The following is an 18,950-nucleotide window of genomic DNA, read 5'->3' on the forward strand; positions in this document are numbered from 1 at the left end:
TCATCTAAATTTAACAAAAATTAAGTTTACTTTAAAACGATTTCTAAAAATTTTAAAAATTATTTTAAGATATTTTTATTTTATTATAAATTCAATGTTAAAAAATAATAATAACAACAACACTGTGACAATTGAGTTATTTGTATTAATTTTAAGTTAATATGAAAAGATATTATTTTATATAATTTATATTAAGAGATAGTTTAGTCATTATAATATCTCTTTGTCATAAATTGATAGTTTAGAGATTTAGACAGGTTTATTGTCAACATTTTTCTTCAAGAAATTTCTTACCAAAAGTTGAAAGTAAAAGAATTTTTTTATGCAATTTGTACATACATGTATATATATATATACACACACAGAGTAGTGTTCAATTGCTCCCTAGTGAGCAAGAGCAATATACTCACTTTTACTCATAACCTTAGAATCTAATTATACAGCTAATTGAAACAATAATTATTTTAGATAATTGTCTTTCTTTTAATTAGCCATTAATTATGAAATGACTATATTGGATACTTTTTTAAAAATAATAATAATAATATTTTTAATCTGATTAAACTTTAACTATGTCCCTTTTCACCACTGTCGATTTTTCACCACCACCCACCTCCTCCCTTGCTGCCACGACCACCTTCCCCAACCACACCACAACACTGCCACCTCCATCACCACCATACTGCCACCCACCACCACCACATACACCAATAATTATAAAGACGTCAATTAATTTGTAGTTTTGATAATTTTTAATCAAAAGTAGCTATCAAATCTGTCTGGGGTGGAGGTGGTGGTGGTGGTGGAGGTGGTAAATATATTTTTTTTTCTTTAAGAATGTATCCAATAGTTATTTCATAATTAATAGTTAATTAAAATAATATTAATTTCTTAAAATAATTATTCACCCTAGTACCCGTTGAATTAAATGTTAAGATTACGAGGAAAAGTGAGTATTAGAAATTGAACACTGCGCGCGCGCGCGCGTGCGCGAGAGAGTGAGAAACTTAAACTACATATCCCATCTATTATTGACCTATGCAGGTGCTCTCCATGTGCCTTTTGTACCTTCCCTCCTCTCTCTCTCTCTCTCTCTCTCCTCGCTGTACTCAACTAGATTCGCATCATGCTCGAGGCCACAAACGCCAAATCTTAATCACACACAATAATTTCTTTCCTTTTTTGGTTAAAGAATAAACTTCAAGCCATCCTTTCACACCAACTCAACTTTCGTTTTTCACCCAATTGATTTTTAATTGTTTTTGGCCTTTTCCATTTTTAAATGAAATATTATCACTTGTTAGCTAAGCTATCTCTCAAATAGTATTATGTAAAAACAGCATCTATCAATTGTTGACTTATCAAAATTGTCATTGTTATTATTTGTGTAGATAATAGAATAACCGCACATTGGATCATTTTTTACTTAGGCATTAAATCTAAACTAATCCTATCCGCATGGATAAATGAAAAGTAAAAATACTCGGTTATGTAAGAAAGTTTAATCAAATCCGAATTGAATAGGATCGGATCAGTGAATTGAAACTTTTAATGAGTTGTTATATTAAATTGAAAGAAATCAGATAAAAAAAATATTACATAAAACTGTATGAAAAATTAAACTTGAATAAATTTTTTATAAAAAAAAAAAAAAAAAAAATCGACAAAAATTCACAATATAAGAAGACAAACAGATTAAATTCATTAACAATAGCTAAAAAATGGGACAAGGATTATGTTTGTCAATAACATCTGAAGAGATATGATTTAAACACATGTAAAGAACAATAAGATTGATGAACTCAATCAACGTTAACATTCAAAAAATGTTATACAACTATAAAAAGGGAGAAGTCACGGATTGGTGAGATAGTGAACGCGAAAGATTTCAGTATTTTAAGGTGGTTGAACTCACAAACCTAGACTTCTAGTCATCCATCGGTGAGAAATATGATGGATGGTGGTGGAATCAGAGATTCCGGTATTTGGACTCACAAACTAGTAGTCTATTGATAAAAATTATGATGCTCGGTGTGAATAAATTTCTTGCACTAGTGAGTTTAAATGTAAAAAAAATTGTAAATTACTAAAAATAAATGAAGTCACTGGCCCTGCTATTTTGGGATCCTTTTGCTTTGTTGTGTGGCCAACGGTGAGTCACTGCAATTCTTGGGTTACTTTTTCTTGTTTGTCCAGTGGTTTCGTATAAAATCGAGGAAGGCAAAAGATTTGATTGGTGGAGAAATCAGAACCTTTTGATGCTGATTTTCCATGAGTCTACATGGAGCAATCAAAGTGTAGCATAGCTTTGACCACTGATTGGAAATAAGGAAGAAAAGAAATGAAAGAGAAATTTTTTTAAAGCTTGTAAATTCGTACATTAAGTTGATTTTTTTTTTTTAACTATAATTGACCTTTCAACAAAATTTCCTAGATTATTGATAGGAAAACAAGCATTTTATATAACTTCTAAACATTTTTAAGCTATAGGGTACTTCTACTCGATTATGATTTCTGATAAGCCTCCTAAATTACCTCCAAAATGTGCACTCTTACCACAACATTCCTCCCTGTAGCTCTTGCAACAGCCACCAATTTGTCTCTTCTCCAAACTCATACAAGCCTTAGATGCTGTACATTCCCAATGGTTAGTACCATGAAGTGGTGTGCTAGAGTCTGTACCATGCTTCTTACACTCCGAATGACCCTCGGAATTTGGTTGGCAGTGTCTGCAACTAGTCTCAACCACATTGCCTAATTCTTCATTGGTAGTGTGGTTATGTACATGGTTATCTACACAATGGATTTTGTGGCAATGACCGTTACTTGTTAAGCGCTCACCTTGTTCCAAAGAATTTACACCCGAATGATTATGCTCACTCCTTGAAGCCATATCATGAAGAACCAAGGTGTCGCAGTTCCGATGGTCAGTGTGTTCTGCCTCACGGAGCCCATTACCGTGTGCACAAACACTGTGATGTTCAACTGAGTTTGTGCAATTATCTTCCCCGCATGACCTTGACATGAAATGGCCCGAACATCCATGATTGTGTACACTGCCTAACCCCTTATCTTGAGTGTCCATGTCACATCTTTCATGATCTGAGGGCCTAGCCTCTTGCAACAGATCACCACTTGCACAACAACCATGTGTGACTGATGAATCCGAGCATTTGTTGTTCCCACATGAGCTTGGAGTGCCCTTCTGTGCTTGAGCTTCAGTATCAGAACAACAATGCTTGTGGCTATGGGATGGGTGGTTATTATCAGTGCTTTTGCAATGTCTATGGATGTGTGTTGTTGCAGAAGATTTGCAGCATTTTGTTCCATGATTATGAGTTCCTTGTAAAAGTAGCATGCTGTTGAAGATTACTATCAAGGCTGTTCCAACGTCAGCGAGAACTGCAGCCCAAACAAGCGGGTGACCAGAAAATGCCAATGCAAGTATGGCAACCTTAGTTGTAATTGAAAAAACCACATTCTCAATTACTTTCCTACGTGTTCTTCTAGCAAGTCGAGCAGCTTTTGGTATCTTCCGGATGTCGTTTGAGATGAGAACCACGTTCCCTGTCTCAGTTGCAAGTGCTGAGCCTGAAATGCCCATTGAGATACCAATATCTGCTGTAGCTAATGCAGGAGCATCATTTATGCCATCACCTATCATGGCAGTCGGCGCTTCCTTTTGAAAGTCTTTGATGATTCTTGCCTTGCCTTCAGGTAGAAGTTCAGCATGGACCACATCTAAAGCACACCCCAACTGCAAATAAAAATAATTTCCTTTTAATTAATCCATGAAAAATTGTCGTACCATGTTAACGATAATGTGTATTACACCGGGATGCTTCATTGAAAGATCACCTCATTATGTTTTCTCATAGGATCTAACATGAGTCTATTTTGTTCGTTATAATAACAAAAATGAGCCAAACTTGATTGCACAAAGGTTTTATTTGTATGATTAAAAGAAGAAAATTAAACGTTTTTTAAAATACATGTTGATAACTCCATTATTTTACTGGAAAATACGCAGGGGATGCTAAAAACAAACGAACCTTATTTCGATTAGATGAATGGTATGGCATTAGGATTTTATGCAAGATCAGGCTCACCTAAATTAGCAATGCTGACAAATCCAAAAGCATATACATAACCATTCATTATGATTTGATAGAAGCCAATCAAAAACATGAAATGGTCGAACCGGGACCATGTGGATGCAATGGAACTAAGCTTGAACCACAACTCAAACATATTTTAATCAAAATTTTCAGGGCTTAGAAGTTTTTATCATACATGACAATCAAGCTAAACACAAATTAGGGACTAGAATTTCACCTGGTGTTGTGCATACATGGCTGCTGCATGACTATCACCTGTAAGCATAGCAGTTTTGATGCCAATTGACTTCAGCTCTTGGATTGCCTCCTTGACTCCAGTTCGACAAGCATCAGATAGGCTGAAAATTCCTGCAGGAGTTGCTCCTCTGAATATGTATCCAATGGACTTCCCTTCCTTGGTATCATCATCTAAGGTTGGAACTGAAAGATTGAAGATGTGAAACAATAAGAACAAAACAAGAATAGATGCAAAATATGTTTGGTGGTCAAGTGAACAGAGGAATATAAATAAATAAAAAATTTGGAATCTTACAATATATATTTTTTCTTTATTAATAAAAAGAGGCAAAAAGTATCACTTCTATGTGTAACTGAGATGTTCACAAGATAATTTGAAGGTATATAAGGGGTGAAGCTTCTCACCTGTTTCACACCCTGCCCTCATAGCTATTTTTCGGTTTCCAACATAGATGTCTTTCCCATCAATTTTACCATAGATACCTTCTCCAGGAAAATTTTCGAATTCCTCCACTTTGTCAGGCTTTGGATCAGCAGAATGTGACTGCCCGTATTCAACAAGTGCAGCCGCCATTGGATGACTAGACTTACTCTCAATGCTTGTAACCCTTTAAAGTATGCAGTACAAATTTCAGTTTCCAATGAAGTGCAGAATTTCCATATACAACGAATGAGTTCTCTAATTCAACTGAATCCAACCATCGTATATGATATAGCATTTGAGAGTATTCTCTTCCCCCTCCCCCCCTTCTCTCCCCTTTTTGGTAGCAATGAAGAAACCATTTGTTTTGCTAAAACTTATTTATGACATTAGCATTTCAAAAACATCATAAAAGACTTTTCTTCAATCTTATCTGCATCTCAAGGGATATTCAAGTCACTGCTCAAGAGCTCAAGATTCCTAGTATAAAAAACAAAATTTTGACTATATTTGATGACATGTACTTTTTCTGCCATGGGCAGCAACATTCAGTGATTTGTGTCACAGGGACCATTAAGACAGTAACAAAAGTTTTTCTACTTCCCAGTTCCATGAAATTTTTTCTGTCCTTTTTGTACTACTGACAATTCAGCATTGACTCTTTAAAATTCAAATATTGTTTTACTGAAGTTTCCCTATTTCTATGCAAAGAAATCAGAGAAAAAAAAGTAACCTTACCAGAAAAGTAATGTGTTAACGCTAACATCATCCAGAAGAGATCGAAAATCTGTCACTGTGAATTCTCCTCTAGTTATTGTCCCAGTTTTGTCAAAAGCCATGATCTGAATTTTTGCGAGAGTTTCAAGATATTCTCCCCCTTTGATTAGAAGTCCAGATGTTGCTGCCATCGAAAGTGCACAGAAAGTGGCAACTGGTGTTGAGAGGACAAGTGCACAAGGACATGCACTTACCAAAACAACCAAGGCCAAATGATACCATTGGTTCTCATTTTTAACTCTTAATGCAGTCGGAATAACTGCTAAACAAGTTGATATAAGCACAACGGCTGAAAAGTACAAAGTAAAACATCGAATAAGAACTTACGAATACTATTGCTTGCACTTGAGAGGGAAAAATAATAAACACAATAGAAGGTAGAAAATCACTTATGGTAACTGAACACAAAAATACTTTTAGGACGAACAAGAACTTCATTAGTTCTTGCATTAGGCGTAATATTTTTCTCACACATTATTATATTATCCATGATCATATTCTTTCACAAAAACTTTAATTGTGTCCCTTTTGTGGCAGTTAAAAGAAGGTACTGACAATTTTATCAAGGAAAGTAGCACTTGGCACTTTATATGGAGAATCATTTTTACTTGAATTCATTTCTCTAGCTCCATAAATTTGCTACTGAATCATCTTGGATTCTAATAACAAGATCAACCAACCTGGGGTGTAATACTTGGCACATTTGTCAACGATTCTTTGAGTTTTAGACTTCTTGTTTTGAGATTCTTCCACAAGCTTTGCCATTCTAGCCACCACAGAATCTTCAGCCAGAGTGGTAGTCCTTGCACTAATATAACCTAAAAGAAGATCAATCCTTGTTATTAAATCATCTCTTTATTGCTCCATTGAAATATTCAGACATAGAAAAGTGGAGGTTTACCATTTACATTGACTGTACCAGCCCAAACGGTGGAATCTTTTTGTTTGGAAACTGGAAACGATTCACCGGTCAAAGTTTTTTCATCTACTTCACATTTCCCTTCTACAACAATTCCATCAATGGGTATAATGTCACCGGCCTTAACAGCAAGAATGGTGTTCACTTGGACTGCATTGGCATCAATTTCTTCTCCAGTTTCAGCCAATACAGCTCTTTGAGGGACTATGTTCACCAGTGCTGACATGATAGCAGTGGCCTACAAAAAAAAAAAAAAAAGAAAAATTCCCACCTTCATTAGGATGCATAATCACAATAATACCTTGAAACTGAGAAGCAATTAGCAGGGCCTATCCAAGTTTGTTCAATAAGCAAATTTACTACTGTTTTTTCACCAGCCTCCTCGAGGGAAGGACTGAAATTTAGACAAGGCAAAGATACAGTTAGTAAAACTTTTAATATTCAGTCTTTGATATAACACTAATTTTGGGTTTATTTGACTATTCTCATCTATTATGGTCTATATAGTCCAATCCTTCACATCAGTTATATTTGCTAGATGTTAGTCACATAACAAATGCAATTCCATGTTGTTGTCTTTTATTGTGTGAATGCTACCCCTATTTCTGTGTTTTATGAATCGTACTTGCTTAATATATATCTGGAATTGTCCATTTCCAGTTTGCTTGTTTCCTTGTCACAATTATTTCCCCTGCTTCATTTTCATTCAACTGCATTTAATCCCTATAAGCAATCGCTACATAAATGAAAGCATATCCAGCATGCATCCATTTTCTTCCCCTTCTATCTCATTTCCCTATTCATCTTGTTCATAATGCTCTTTAAAGTCTTCGTTAATATAATCAGTGTTCAGAACATGAACTCATTGGCCCTACTTTTAAAACTTTTTTGGGTATTATGATACATAAAGAGTTGTCAATTGAAATTTTAAAATTGTACCATGTCTAATACCACAACATTTTGGATTCCCTTAAGTATCAAAAATCTTTGACTTTGCCAGTGGTAGGAAGTCTCTCAAAGCTAGATACTATCACAGCATTTCTGTCAATTAATTGAAATCTTCCCATTTTCCTCACTCTTCAATTCTAAAAAAAAAGAGGGGCTAAAAAGAAGCAAATTCGGGTGTGCTGTATTATTCACCTGTGCTTGTTTTCTTCTTTGTTCGATGATTTTCTAATTAACATTTGATCAGATAACCTAAATCTACATATAAAGCTCTTTATTGTAAATCTTTTGCTCAAATTAAATCTCGGATTCTATACGTGTGTAACTTTTCTTACCTAGAATATTATAGACACAAGTGTTATGTTTTGCTATTGCATTAGCTTTGGAAGTTAAAACAGTAAATGCACTTCTATATAAGCTTAATTTGCCTCAACCCTCCTAGATGAGTGTCTTGCAACTCTTATGAGGAAGAGAGAGAGAGAGAGAGAGAGGCCATTGTTTTTGCAAACCTTATGACTTGCTCTTGACTCGAGCCATTCTGCAATTGTAAATAAAAAGACAATTGAGCCGGCTTCCCAGTAATCATGTAGAGCAATAGACCCCACAACTGCAAAATATCGGGTACAATGTTTAAGAAACCATCTTAAAGTTATATATAATATGTATATATAAATTGCACTATGTGCAAGACAAATCAGCTTGGTATTTGAAATGCTAGCACTATTGAAGTGATTATAATAAAAATAGGTCACACGAAATCCCTAATGGTTCCAATCATTTCACTGGCCACAGCCACATTCCATTATTCCATACGTGTAAGGTGCAACTTAGGCCAATAAAGATACTGATCACCCCACCTGTTTTATCAACATGTAGTCCAAAAATCGAACAAGTTTTATAAATAAGCAATGACTAACCTGCAATTGAGTAGTTTTATTAAGCACTGTTTTTTGAATTAATTTGAAATCGAACAAGTTCTATATATAAGCAATGATTACTCACTTACAATCAGTTTCTTAATATACAAGGCATGTAATATTTTACTTTCTTTGGCCCACCTCCTAGACAAGATTGCCAAAAACATAATAAAAGCTATCAAATTGAAAATTAAAATTTCTGATGGAACTATTTTTTTTTTCATAAATAATTCAAATGGAACTTTATTTGTTGGATTTCCCTATCAATCAAATAGAACAAAGAAATTCAGTTGAGTTACTTTTGTGGCTACTGCAATGGATAATCAAGATATCAATATCACACGTCAAGTAATTTTAAATTTGACATCGTGCCAACTAACTTGACACGATGTTAAATTTAAAATTTACAAGATTTTAAAATAGTAATAATAATTTAGGTTTCAGTTCGATCTTTCACCTAAACCATTGGACAATTAATAGGTGACTAAATTGTGCTAACTACAGGATGGTTTGGTTAACTAAAAATTCAAAAATACCATCATTGGAGAAAAGGGACAGTTTATGGATCGAATTACCCATAGTTGGTGGAAGAAGTGGATCAGAGGACAAAATCTTTCAAGAAACAAATTTAATGCTTTTGACCTCCTTTGAATTTAACATCTCATAGAGGACCATAATTAAATTGCTCTATAATTAATAAGTTCCACTTTGCTAATAATTAATTGTCTAGTTGTAGAAGTTCAGCTTGGGTTGAAGGGCTAACTTCAACGGTTAAAAATCACGTGGTGGTTGTGTCTTGATAATCATTTAAGACAGTAAGATGTAGTCGTTAGAATTTGAAAGAAAAAGTTAAAAGATGATAATCAAATTGTAGAAAAACTTACATTATCAAATATGTCACCGGAGACAATAATGGAGAGCTAAGAATAGATGTAGTTAATGAATTAGAGTTTTGGCTGCAAGAGTAAACCATTTATATTGTATAGAGTTAAGTTTATGTGGGATACGAAACCATTCATATTTGGGAACCATTTCCTTCTATTACATTTTAAAGGAAAAAAGGTAGGCTTTCACTTTCAATTCAAAGTGACATCCTAACTAGTCCTAGTTTAGTATATATATATTGATAAACGCAACACATTAATAGTAATTGTTACCTGCAATTATAACAAGAATGTTGACATCAAGAGTGAGATTACGTATGGCAGCGGCACCTCTCATAGCAATGGGACAGATACCAATAGCAACTGCCCCAAGAGCCAGCCATTGAAATGGTCGGTAAACGTACTTTAGAAATGATAGCACAAGTAATATACCACAAGCAACTGTGTAAGGGCTTGGCCATTTTTTCTTGTAACTTCCCTCTCCATATAGTCTAACATTAGCTTCCAGCCTCGCTTTGTTTAGTGCCTTAACTGCAATAAATCAGACCAAGAAAAACAGTAATCAATATATTTTTATATACAATTTTTAAGCCCCTCCCTCAGGGAAAAAAAAAAATTTAAATAAATGAAATAAAAGAATGACATAAATTAGAAGCAATGGAAGGGCATTTTGGTAAAATGGTAAAAATGTTCACTATCAAAAATAATCAGAACATGTCAGTATTGCTATTATAGGCACACATACACAGGCATATAGCTATTATTATTTGTTAATTCCTAAATTACCTGCAATTATTAGGTAATCCTACCTAATATGTTATATAAGCTATCAAGCTGAACCCAAGAACTCTAGATTACACGAAAACTCTTACTCATGTCACAATCACAGATACGAATGTGAAAACTTATTTTTGAAATAGATGGAGTATTTAACACAACCATCTATTGAGATGAAATATATTGTTTTGTACTTATTTTATAACTTTTTGGTAAAAATTTAAGTATATTGTTATTTATCAATAAAGTATATTGTTATTTATCAATAAAGTTTAATTTACTTGATCAACACTATTATTGTGATAACACCGAAGTGGAATCCTAGAACTTTTTTTTAAATAAAGTTTACAATCATTCAAACCACTATATTATTTTACTAAAATCATGCAAATTTTTAGCTGACCCACCAAGTGTGTGTCATCTATTTTCGGTAAAGACCTAATAAGTGTGTGTCATCGTTTTTGGGTAAAGACACTAATAAGTGTGTGTCATTGTCCCATCATAGTGATGGGAACTTCACTTTCATGTTTTAGAGAATTCAAAAAATAAATATAAAAACCAAATTCACCAATTTGTTTAGAAATTAGTATATTTTTCAATGGCAAAAAATATATATATATATATATATATATATAAAATATATTTATAATTATAACAATAATAGTAAGTTAATTCTAAGTCACATCATTCTTCTCAAAAATATAATATTATTCTCAAGTTTGGCTCATCGGGCTCATTGTGCGACTTACATCGGCTTATCAGAATTCATCAATGAAGCTCCAACATGTGGCTTTGCATTCACCAATCATTACCACCAAACAAGTGGCCTTCGTAATCAATCTAACGCTACTAATGGACCCAACTTGACATTCTTCCAAGCAAATTTATATAAATATATACAATCATATATCACTATCATCATCGCAACAATTTAAAATAATAATAACGAAAAAAAAAAAAAGGAAAAAAAAGAAAAGTTGAAATAAACCGTACTCCTATGTCGCAAAAGTTATGCATGAGGTAGTGGAACATCAACCTCAATGATCTTGAAAAGGACATCTTGATCAAAGAAAAGGCAGTTTTGACATTGGAAGAAATTGACATGATGCAAAAGAAAACAAACACACACATACATACAAATATATATGGATATATAACAGAAATTGAGTATGACAAAGTAGTTTTGGGCAATTACCGATTTGAATTTGAGAAATGAGGAGACTATCATGTATAACAATGACCGTCTTTGATGGAACGATCACTGAAACATCTTTGACTCCATCAAGAGACTTGAGAATCTTTTCAATTAAAGGAACCTCTGATGAGCAGCACAAACCCAATACATCAAAGTAGCTTTTCTGAAACTTTTTGGCTGCCTTATTTTTGTCGCTAGCTGCAGCCATTTAATTATGTCTTTACTTTTCTGCAAAACAAATATATATATATATATATATATATATCAAAAAAAGAAAAAAAAAATATATATATATATATATATATATATATATCTGCAACAGAAAAAATAAAAGGAAAAACAAGTAGTAGAAGATGGAAATTAATTGTCAGTTTAATATTATACCAGATTATCATAATCCTACATAATGTAATTGGTTGAAGAAATAGATTTTGTATATGGGTATGAGAATTTGTTATGGAAATGTTTAGTAAATTAGAATAGAACTCAAAAAAAATGAACCCACAAATAATAATAATAATAATAATAATACTAATAAATCAGAGGAAAGGCAAATTTAGTTCTCTAATGCACAGATACATGGATATATGTATGTATGTATAGGCAAAGAGAGAATTATAATGAGTTAATCAAAACAAAATTGCTATAGAAATTTGAGTAATAACCCGTGCAACAACAGATGAATATGATATATATATATATATATATATATAGAGAGAGAGAGAGAGAGAGAGAGATTCCAACAGAAGAAGAGTTGAGAGCAGCCACCTGAGAAGCTAATGGGGTTGTTCAACCTTTGAAGAGAGTTGAAGCCTTTTAAAAGACATGTAAGTGGAGGGGGTTGTAAGAAAGGTAATGAAGCAAGTGTGAATTAACGTTTGAAAGGACACACTCACAGGAAAAAAAAAAATTCAAAATGGAATTAGAAATGTTCTTTGAGAGAATAATTGTATCACCTTTCTCCTGTGGACGAGACACAAATAGTGGAGAATCAGTTCAGGAATTGAATTGGAATCCACATGTGAATACCACATACATTTAATGGTTGTAATCTACAGGCATCCTCTTCTCAAATTGAAAGATATATATACAAATCATATATGTTTTGCATTTTACTCCTTCACTTTCGTTTCCTTTATATTAATAACAACTAACCCACCCCCATCTTTTAACTTTACCTTTTCTTTTGGTTAGGAGCTTTCCAACTTTAGCTCTCTTCTCCCATAACTCTCTCTATACACATGAAAACACACACGTATATAGGGAGAGAGCTTTAACACTTGGGAGTGGAGTAGTTGGTTAAGAAGGACGTTTGGCAAGGGCAGAGGTCCAAACAACCCTTAAGAGTCTGTTTGGAATTACTCTCCATCCAATAAAAATTGCTTTTGTTTTAAAATTTTCCGTTCGGTAATCATTAAAAATAATTTTAACTTGCTAGAATTTTTAATCAACTTAAAAATTTTAACTTTTAGAATTGCATTTTGAGTTGAGATTTTTATTTTTTTGGTGAGGATTTTTCTTTAGACAATTTTATGCATTTTTATTTTTTTTGGTAAAAGTAATGCCACCATGGAGTCATGACACTTGTCATGGGCTCACTTTTAAATTATCACATTTTGAAAACAAAAAGAACAAATTACATTATTAGTCAAGGAAAATAATTCTTGCACCGAATAGTTGCAGTAAATTACTAGACTTACTCTTTTAATTGGTCAATTATGTAACAAATAAGGAAATGAAGCCCTCCAATTAGTTGTATTTAATATAAATAGCCAATTAAAAATTATTTCTGTTAGATAATTCACTACAAGTGTTCGGTGTAAGTATCACTGCTCATATTCAAATGTAAGGGTATTGCAGATTACTAAGGAGATTTTGTGGAGACAAAAGTTTAGAGTTTTGTAGCTCAAGGAAGGAGACAATAGTACGAAGTTTTTCATAGGCTTGCCAATGCTTATAGACGGGGCAATTTCATTGGGAGGATCCGGGTGGATGGGGAGTTGTTTTGTAAGGAGGAGGAGATTTGTAAGGGTATTGTAGATTACTATTCGATTTTGTTTACAGAATCTGCTGGTTGGAGACCATTGCTTGTAGGGCTTCATTTTGACTCTATTTCAAGTGAGGAGTGTTCTACTCTAGAGGAACCTTTTTTCTGAAGAGGAAGTTTTGTCTGCAGTGAGGAGCTGTAATGGGGATAAAGCCCCAAGTCCAGATGGATTTTCCATGAGATTTATTTCAGAGTGTTGGGAGGTGGTTCGAGAAGAGGTGATTGGCATTTTTTTCACACTTTCTTTGCTCAGGGATTGTTTGAGAAGAGTTTGAATGCCACGTTTATTGCTTTCATTCCGAAAAAGGGAGGGGTGTTAGATATTAGGGACTTTTGCCCTATTAGCTTGGTGGGTTGCTTTTACAAGTTGATTGCTAAAGTCTTGGCTTCTAGGTTGAGGAAGGTCTTGGATGATGTTATTTCTGATTCTCAGAATGCCTTTATGGGCGGTTGTCAGATTTTGGATTCAGTTCTTATTACTAGTGAATATGTGGACTTCAACTTGAGTAGTGAGATTCTGGATGTTTTATGCAAGTTGGACATCGAGAAAACGTACAATCATGTGAGCTGGAGTTAATTTCCTTTTCTACTTGATGGAGATGATGGGATTTGGGGAGTATTGGGGAGGTGGATTCTGTTTTGTATTTCTAGTGCTCGGTTATCTGTCCTTGTGAATAGAGCTCTGACGGGTTTCTTCTCTAGTTCGAGGGGTTTGAGACAAAGAGATCATTTGTCTCCGTTCTTTTTCCTCTTTGTGATGGAGGCCCTTAGCAAGTTGATTCAGAGGGCGGTTGATTTGGGTTGTTTGATAGGCTTTCGAGTGGGCAGGGATGTTGCTAGTCAGTTGGAGATCTCCCGCTTGATGTTTGCTAATGATACTCTTATGCTTTGTGATGCTAATGCGTACCAGTTGAGATATCTGAGATGCGTCTTGGTTTGGTTCCAAGTAGTTTCTGGGCTTAAGGTGAATATTAGAAAAAACATTCTTATGCCGGTTAGGGAGGTTCCTGAGATTGAGATGTTTGCACAGATTCTTGGATGCCGCACTGGCTCATTTCCCATTTCTTACCTAGGGTTGCCCTTGGGTGCTCCTTCGAGGTGTGTGGAGAGCTAGGATCCAGTAGTGGATAGATTTGAGAAAATGCTAGCGGGTTGGAAGAAACAATATCTCTCCAAAGGGGGTCGAGTCACGTTGATTAAGAGCACCCTTTCATGCGTCCCCACTTATTTATTCTCTTTTTTTTTAGATTCTTGTTTCTATGGCTGAGAGGATTGAGAGGTTGCAACGCAATTTTCTTTGGGGAGGGGGGGGGGGAGGAAGGGACAGGAGAGGAGTTCAAGTTTCACCTGGTTCTTTGGGAGCAATTGTTTTGTCCGATTCAGAGTGGTGGCTTAGGGATTAGGAGGTTGTTGTCTTTTAATAAGGCTCTCCTTGGAAAGTGGCTTTGGAGGTTTGGGGTTGAGAGGCGTTGGCTCTGGAGGAGGGTTGTTGCACACAAGTTTGGGGAGAGTAGAGGAGGGTGGAGTTATCTTGAGGTACTTGGTTCTAGGGGGGTGGGGGTTTGGACTTTCATTCGGAAGGGGTGGGATGATTTTTATAAACATGTTAGTTTTCAGATCAGGGATGGTAGAAGGATCAAATTTTGGGAGGATCTTTGGTGTGGGGAACTTCCTTTTGCTCCGCGTTCCCACGGCTTTACAGGATTACTTTTCATAGGTAGGCTATGGTGGTTGACTGTTATCATCTTAATAACGGGAGACTCACTTGGGATGTTTAATTTAGGAGGCATTTTCAGGACTGGGAGATTAAGGAGGTCACCCGTTTTTTGGAGTTGTTGTACCGCCAGGTGATTACAGCTGGGGATTCGGATTGTTGGCTTTGGGACCCTAATCATTAGGGTCGCTTCGAGGTTCGGTCCTTTTTTAGGTGTCTTTCGGTTAGTTCTGGAGGCCATTTCCCTTGGAAGTCTATTTGGCGCTCCAAGGCTCCCCTCAAGGTGGTCTTTTTTGCTTAGACTTTTGTCTTGAGGAGGATTTTAACCCAGGATAATTTGAGGAGGAGGAATCAGGTGGTGGTTAATCAATGTTATTTGTGCCTGCGGGACGAGGAGACAATTGATCACCTTCTGTTACATTGCAGCATGGCTAGGGGATGTTGGGATTTGATGCTGGGGTTATTTGGGATCCATTGGGTTATGCCTAGATCATCTAGAAAGTTGATTGAGGCTTATAGAGGCTACTCAATGGGGCCCTCATTCGGGACGCCTGGAGAGCTACTCCTCTTTATATTTGGTGGTGTATTTGGCTCGAGAGAAATCGGAGATATTTCGAAGGGAAGGAGAAGCCTATTGCTTTGCTTAAGTTCTCTATTATTTCCACTCTTTTTTATTGAGTTTCAGGGAGAGATTTTAGATCTGTAGAGGAGATTGTTGTTTTTTTGGCCACTTTGAAGGCTTGAGGCTTTTTAAGCCTTGTATTTCCCTGGGATTCACTTTCCTTTTGAGTGCTTTTATTGAATTTTACTTTTATATATATATATATATATATATATATATATATATATTAAAATGGTCTCGTTGTAAAAAATCAGCTCAAAATATTATAAAATACAATTATACAATATGGCCAAAATTGATAATGTAATTTTGTCAAATGAAGTCAAAATAAAAAGTATGTAATTGTGAAAAATATTTTAAATAATATATCATTAAAATAAAAACAATAAATCTTACTCTGCTGAATTGATCCTAAATTCGTAATCATCCCCAACGCACCACAATAAAATAGCGGTGCACTGGAAAACGTTATGGATTCTTAATCCGGTCTGATTTCAATTTATAATAAGATAAGGTTAGATAAACTAATTAAAAAATTGTTATGGATGTTACAAGAATATCCCTCTTGGCCTGGTGATCTAGTCTAAAATACTTGCCATTGTTATGGATGTTACAAGAATATCCCTCTTGGCTTGGTGATCTAATCTAAGATTCTTGCCGATTTTATCTAGTGTTTATGTAAAGAGTAGTGACAGATAAATCGGAAATTTATCTCCATCGATTATGTGTTTTTGTCGGGTCAATTCTGTTTTTCAAAAAAAAAAAATTTAATTGTTCAACAAATATAAAGACAAAATTCCCTCAATATTAAATCTTATTAAAAAATAAGATAAGGCTAGAAAAACTCATTAAAAATTTGTTATTGTGTAACAAGAGTATCCCATTTTACTAGGGCTGATCACGGATCAGATCGGTTCGGTTTTGAGTAAAATTCAAACCAATTCAGTCCTCATGGATTGACTAAATCTGAAACCGAACCAATCCATGGGGATTACCAATCCAAGCCAAACCGAACCGTAAAAAAACGGATTGGTTTGGTTCGGTTCCCACGGATTGAGCTTTTTCAAATAGCCCAATATAATTATATTGTAGTTATGGCTCAACCCAATATATGATTATACTTTACTATTTTAGTTATGGCTCAGCCCAAACAATAAATCTTTCAAAACAGTATGTTGTAACACATTTAATCTAAAAACAAATAAGGAATAAAAAAAATAAATAGAAATAATATATTACAGTATACATATAATTATATAATATAATTCACGGATCGGATCGGTTAACGAATCAGTTCGGTTTTTTCAGGATTCAATTCGTTAACCGAACCACTCATTACGGATTGCTAATTTTTAAAACCATCACTGAACCATTAGATCAAAAAACCGAATCGAACCACACTAATCGAATTAGTTTGGATTGATTTGACGGATTAGCGGGTTATTTGAACACTCCTACATTTTACCCCAGTTATCGGATAAAAAAAAACAAAAAAAGAAAAAGAGTATCCCATTCGGCCTTTGGTGAGGTGATTTAATCTGAGATACTTGCCGACTCCTTCCTTTTAAGTGTTTGCGTAAACAGCAGATATATCAATCGATTTTTATTGTTATTGGCAATTATATCATTTTGATGATAATGTAAAATTTTTATATTAAGTTGTAATAACCTCTACTGACAAAAGATTTCTTAACTGAAAGAGCTCAGTTCCATAAGGAATGAGAATCAATGCAATCTTCATTTTATAGTTTTAATTTGTCATGGTCACCCAGGTTAGACTACACAGGTGGTTTGTATCATTGTATGGTGAGCTCAATGTTATTAAATAATCTAAAATTAACATCTACTTTTTTTTAACTTTATATAGGGAGGGTATATGAATAAAAAGTACATAGAAACTATCACTTCTTTCCATCAAACCAAAAAAAAAAAAAATGTGTCACTCGATTAACTCTTTTTGTCATTCCTTTTATTTAACCAAACAAAAAGTGAATGGATACATTTTTTCTTCCATAGAGATACTTCATTCACCCCTTCCTCTCTCCCTTTCATTCATTTTCCATCCCTCCAACCGAACGGAGCATATGCTATGTTTGGTTGGAGGGAATGATTGAGGTGGGTTGATGAGAGGAGGGATGGATAAATATTTTCGTGTTTAGTAGGAGGAAATGAAAGAGAGGAAGGAAAAAAGGAGGGGTGCCTCATCCCTCATTCCTTTATGTTTTCAATTTTAACATTTTCAAAAAAATTGAAATGAATATCTACCTTTTATAATTTTATATAATGAGAGTGCATTAGTAAAAAGAATATAAAAACTCTCATTCACTTGCTTCTAACCAAACAAGAAAAAAGTATCACTCCATTCATTATTTATACCATTCATTCCATTCAACCAAACAAAAAATGAGGAAGACACATTTCTTTCCCTAGAGATACCTCATCCATCCCTACTCCGATCTCTTCTATCCACTTTTCCATCCCTCCAACCAAACGAAACATTAGAGTTTATCTTAAGGCTTAATTACAGTCTTTTCCAAAACTATTAACAAACTCTGGTCCCTCCTCCCTTGTTCCCACTCAATTTTTTCCCACCCACTCCCACTCAATTTCAATTTGAACAAAACCTGTGTATTAAATGGCTAAAATTCCAAAGATGAACCCAAATTTTCTTTGCTTTTTTTTTCGCTTTCTTTCTTTTTTTAAGTAGGTAAAGTCTCACACGTTCAATCCGTTTTGAATTGAAACGGCTAAATGACATGAAAAAAAAGACAAAACGAACGTATTTACGTGTATAATCCGTATATGTTATATTTCTAATTGTGATACGATAGTTAGGCCAAACCAAAACCTGCTTTCAATTGTACTGTTTCCATTTGGTCTAGCTATTTTGTTACTAGAATACATTAAAATTTCATATCTGAATGTGTATCAATAAGTTCTACACTTAATCCTTTATTATTTTCTTAGCCACACATTAATCATGCATATATTGATAACTTGCATGTGATTGAAATTGATTTTCATCTATTTTCTCCATACATTGGGATGGGTCCAAATGTCATTTCTTTTACCATTCCAAATGAATTGCCAAAAGCATATTATCTGGTGCTATATTGCGTAATTTGAACCATCAATCTAAGGGCCAGACGGTTTCAACTTTTCTAATTCCTTGTAATGTTTATATGTTTTGAAATTTGTTTGTATCCAAATGCAACCAACGAAAAATTCACTACTTATCTTGATTCGTAGTTACAGTGTAATGAACTCGAATTCATATTAATACATATAACGTAATGAAATTGATTAAAATTATAGAAAAACACAATGACATGTTAATTTTTGCTACGTAATTATATTTAAAAGCTAAGTATCTAAAA

General features: G+C 34.3%; 2 protein-coding genes across 3 annotated transcripts; one reads left to right on the forward strand and one right to left on the reverse strand.

The window, feature by feature from the left end:
- Window positions 1–2,335: 2,335 nt before the first annotated feature.
- On the reverse strand, window positions 2,336–12,395 carry LOC132276972 (putative inactive cadmium/zinc-transporting ATPase HMA3). Of its 2 annotated transcripts, none has more exons than XM_059778642.1 (10): window positions 12,147–12,395; window positions 11,191–11,418; window positions 9,492–9,749; window positions 7,927–8,024; window positions 6,455–6,710; window positions 6,234–6,371; window positions 5,515–5,842; window positions 4,761–4,963; window positions 4,336–4,538; window positions 2,336–3,757 (listed from the first exon to the last, which is right to left on the reverse strand). In XM_059778642.1, exons 2-10 carry the CDS (start codon window positions 11,396–11,398, stop codon window positions 2,498–2,500), a joined length of 2,952 nt encoding a protein of 983 aa, XP_059634625.1. In that variant the 5' UTR covers window positions 11,399–11,418; window positions 12,147–12,395; the 3' UTR covers window positions 2,336–2,497. The 2 variants fall into 2 exon arrangements, with proteins under 2 accessions (XP_059634625.1, XP_059634624.1); XM_059778641.1 differs by lacking the exon at window positions 12,147–12,395 and adding an exon at window positions 11,959–12,041.
- On the forward strand, window positions 12,107–14,351 carry LOC132278376 (uncharacterized). The gene is made up of 3 exons (XM_059780169.1): window positions 12,107–12,211; window positions 13,491–13,789; window positions 13,916–14,351. The coding sequence occupies exons 1-3, from the start codon at window positions 12,107–12,109 to the stop codon at window positions 14,349–14,351; spliced, it is 840 nt and encodes a 279-aa protein (XP_059636152.1).
- Window positions 14,352–18,950: the final 4,599 nt, after the last annotated feature.

The sequence above is a fragment of the Cornus florida genome, unplaced genomic scaffold, assembly GCF_030987335.1.
Source record: "Cornus florida cultivar Cherokee Brave unplaced genomic scaffold, ASM3098733v1 CherokeeBrave_3.0.0_Hap2_Chr10, whole genome shotgun sequence".
In the NCBI taxonomy this organism is placed as follows: Eukaryota; Viridiplantae; Streptophyta; class Magnoliopsida; order Cornales; family Cornaceae; genus Cornus; species Cornus florida.

What these genes read in the sequence shown, in the direction of transcription:
- LOC132276972 (XM_059778642.1), bottom strand. Translation starts at nt 11,398, where the DNA reads ATGGCTGCAGCTAGCGACAAAAATAAGGCAGCCAAAAAGTTTCAGAAA. An exon ending in AGTCAAGAGCAAGTCATAAG is followed by an intron (nt 6,711 to 7,926) that starts GTTTGCAAAAAC and finishes TTTTTTTTGTAG; the next exon opens with GCCACTGCTATCATGTCAGC. An exon ending in TGCCAAGTATTACACCCCAG is followed by an intron (nt 5,843 to 6,233) that starts GTTGGTTGATCT and finishes TGTACTTTTCAG; the next exon opens with CCGTTGTGCTTATATCAACT.
- LOC132278376 (XM_059780169.1), top strand. Translation starts at nt 12,107, where the DNA reads ATGGAATTAGAAATGTTCTTTGAGAGAATAATTGTATCACCTTTCTCC. An exon ending in AATTGAATTGGAATCCACAT is followed by an intron (nt 12,212 to 13,490) that starts GTGAATACCACA and finishes TTCTTTGCTCAG; the next exon opens with GGATTGTTTGAGAAGAGTTT. An exon ending in AAGTTGGACATCGAGAAAAC is followed by an intron (nt 13,790 to 13,915) that starts GTACAATCATGT and finishes CCTTGTGAATAG; the next exon opens with AGCTCTGACGGGTTTCTTCT.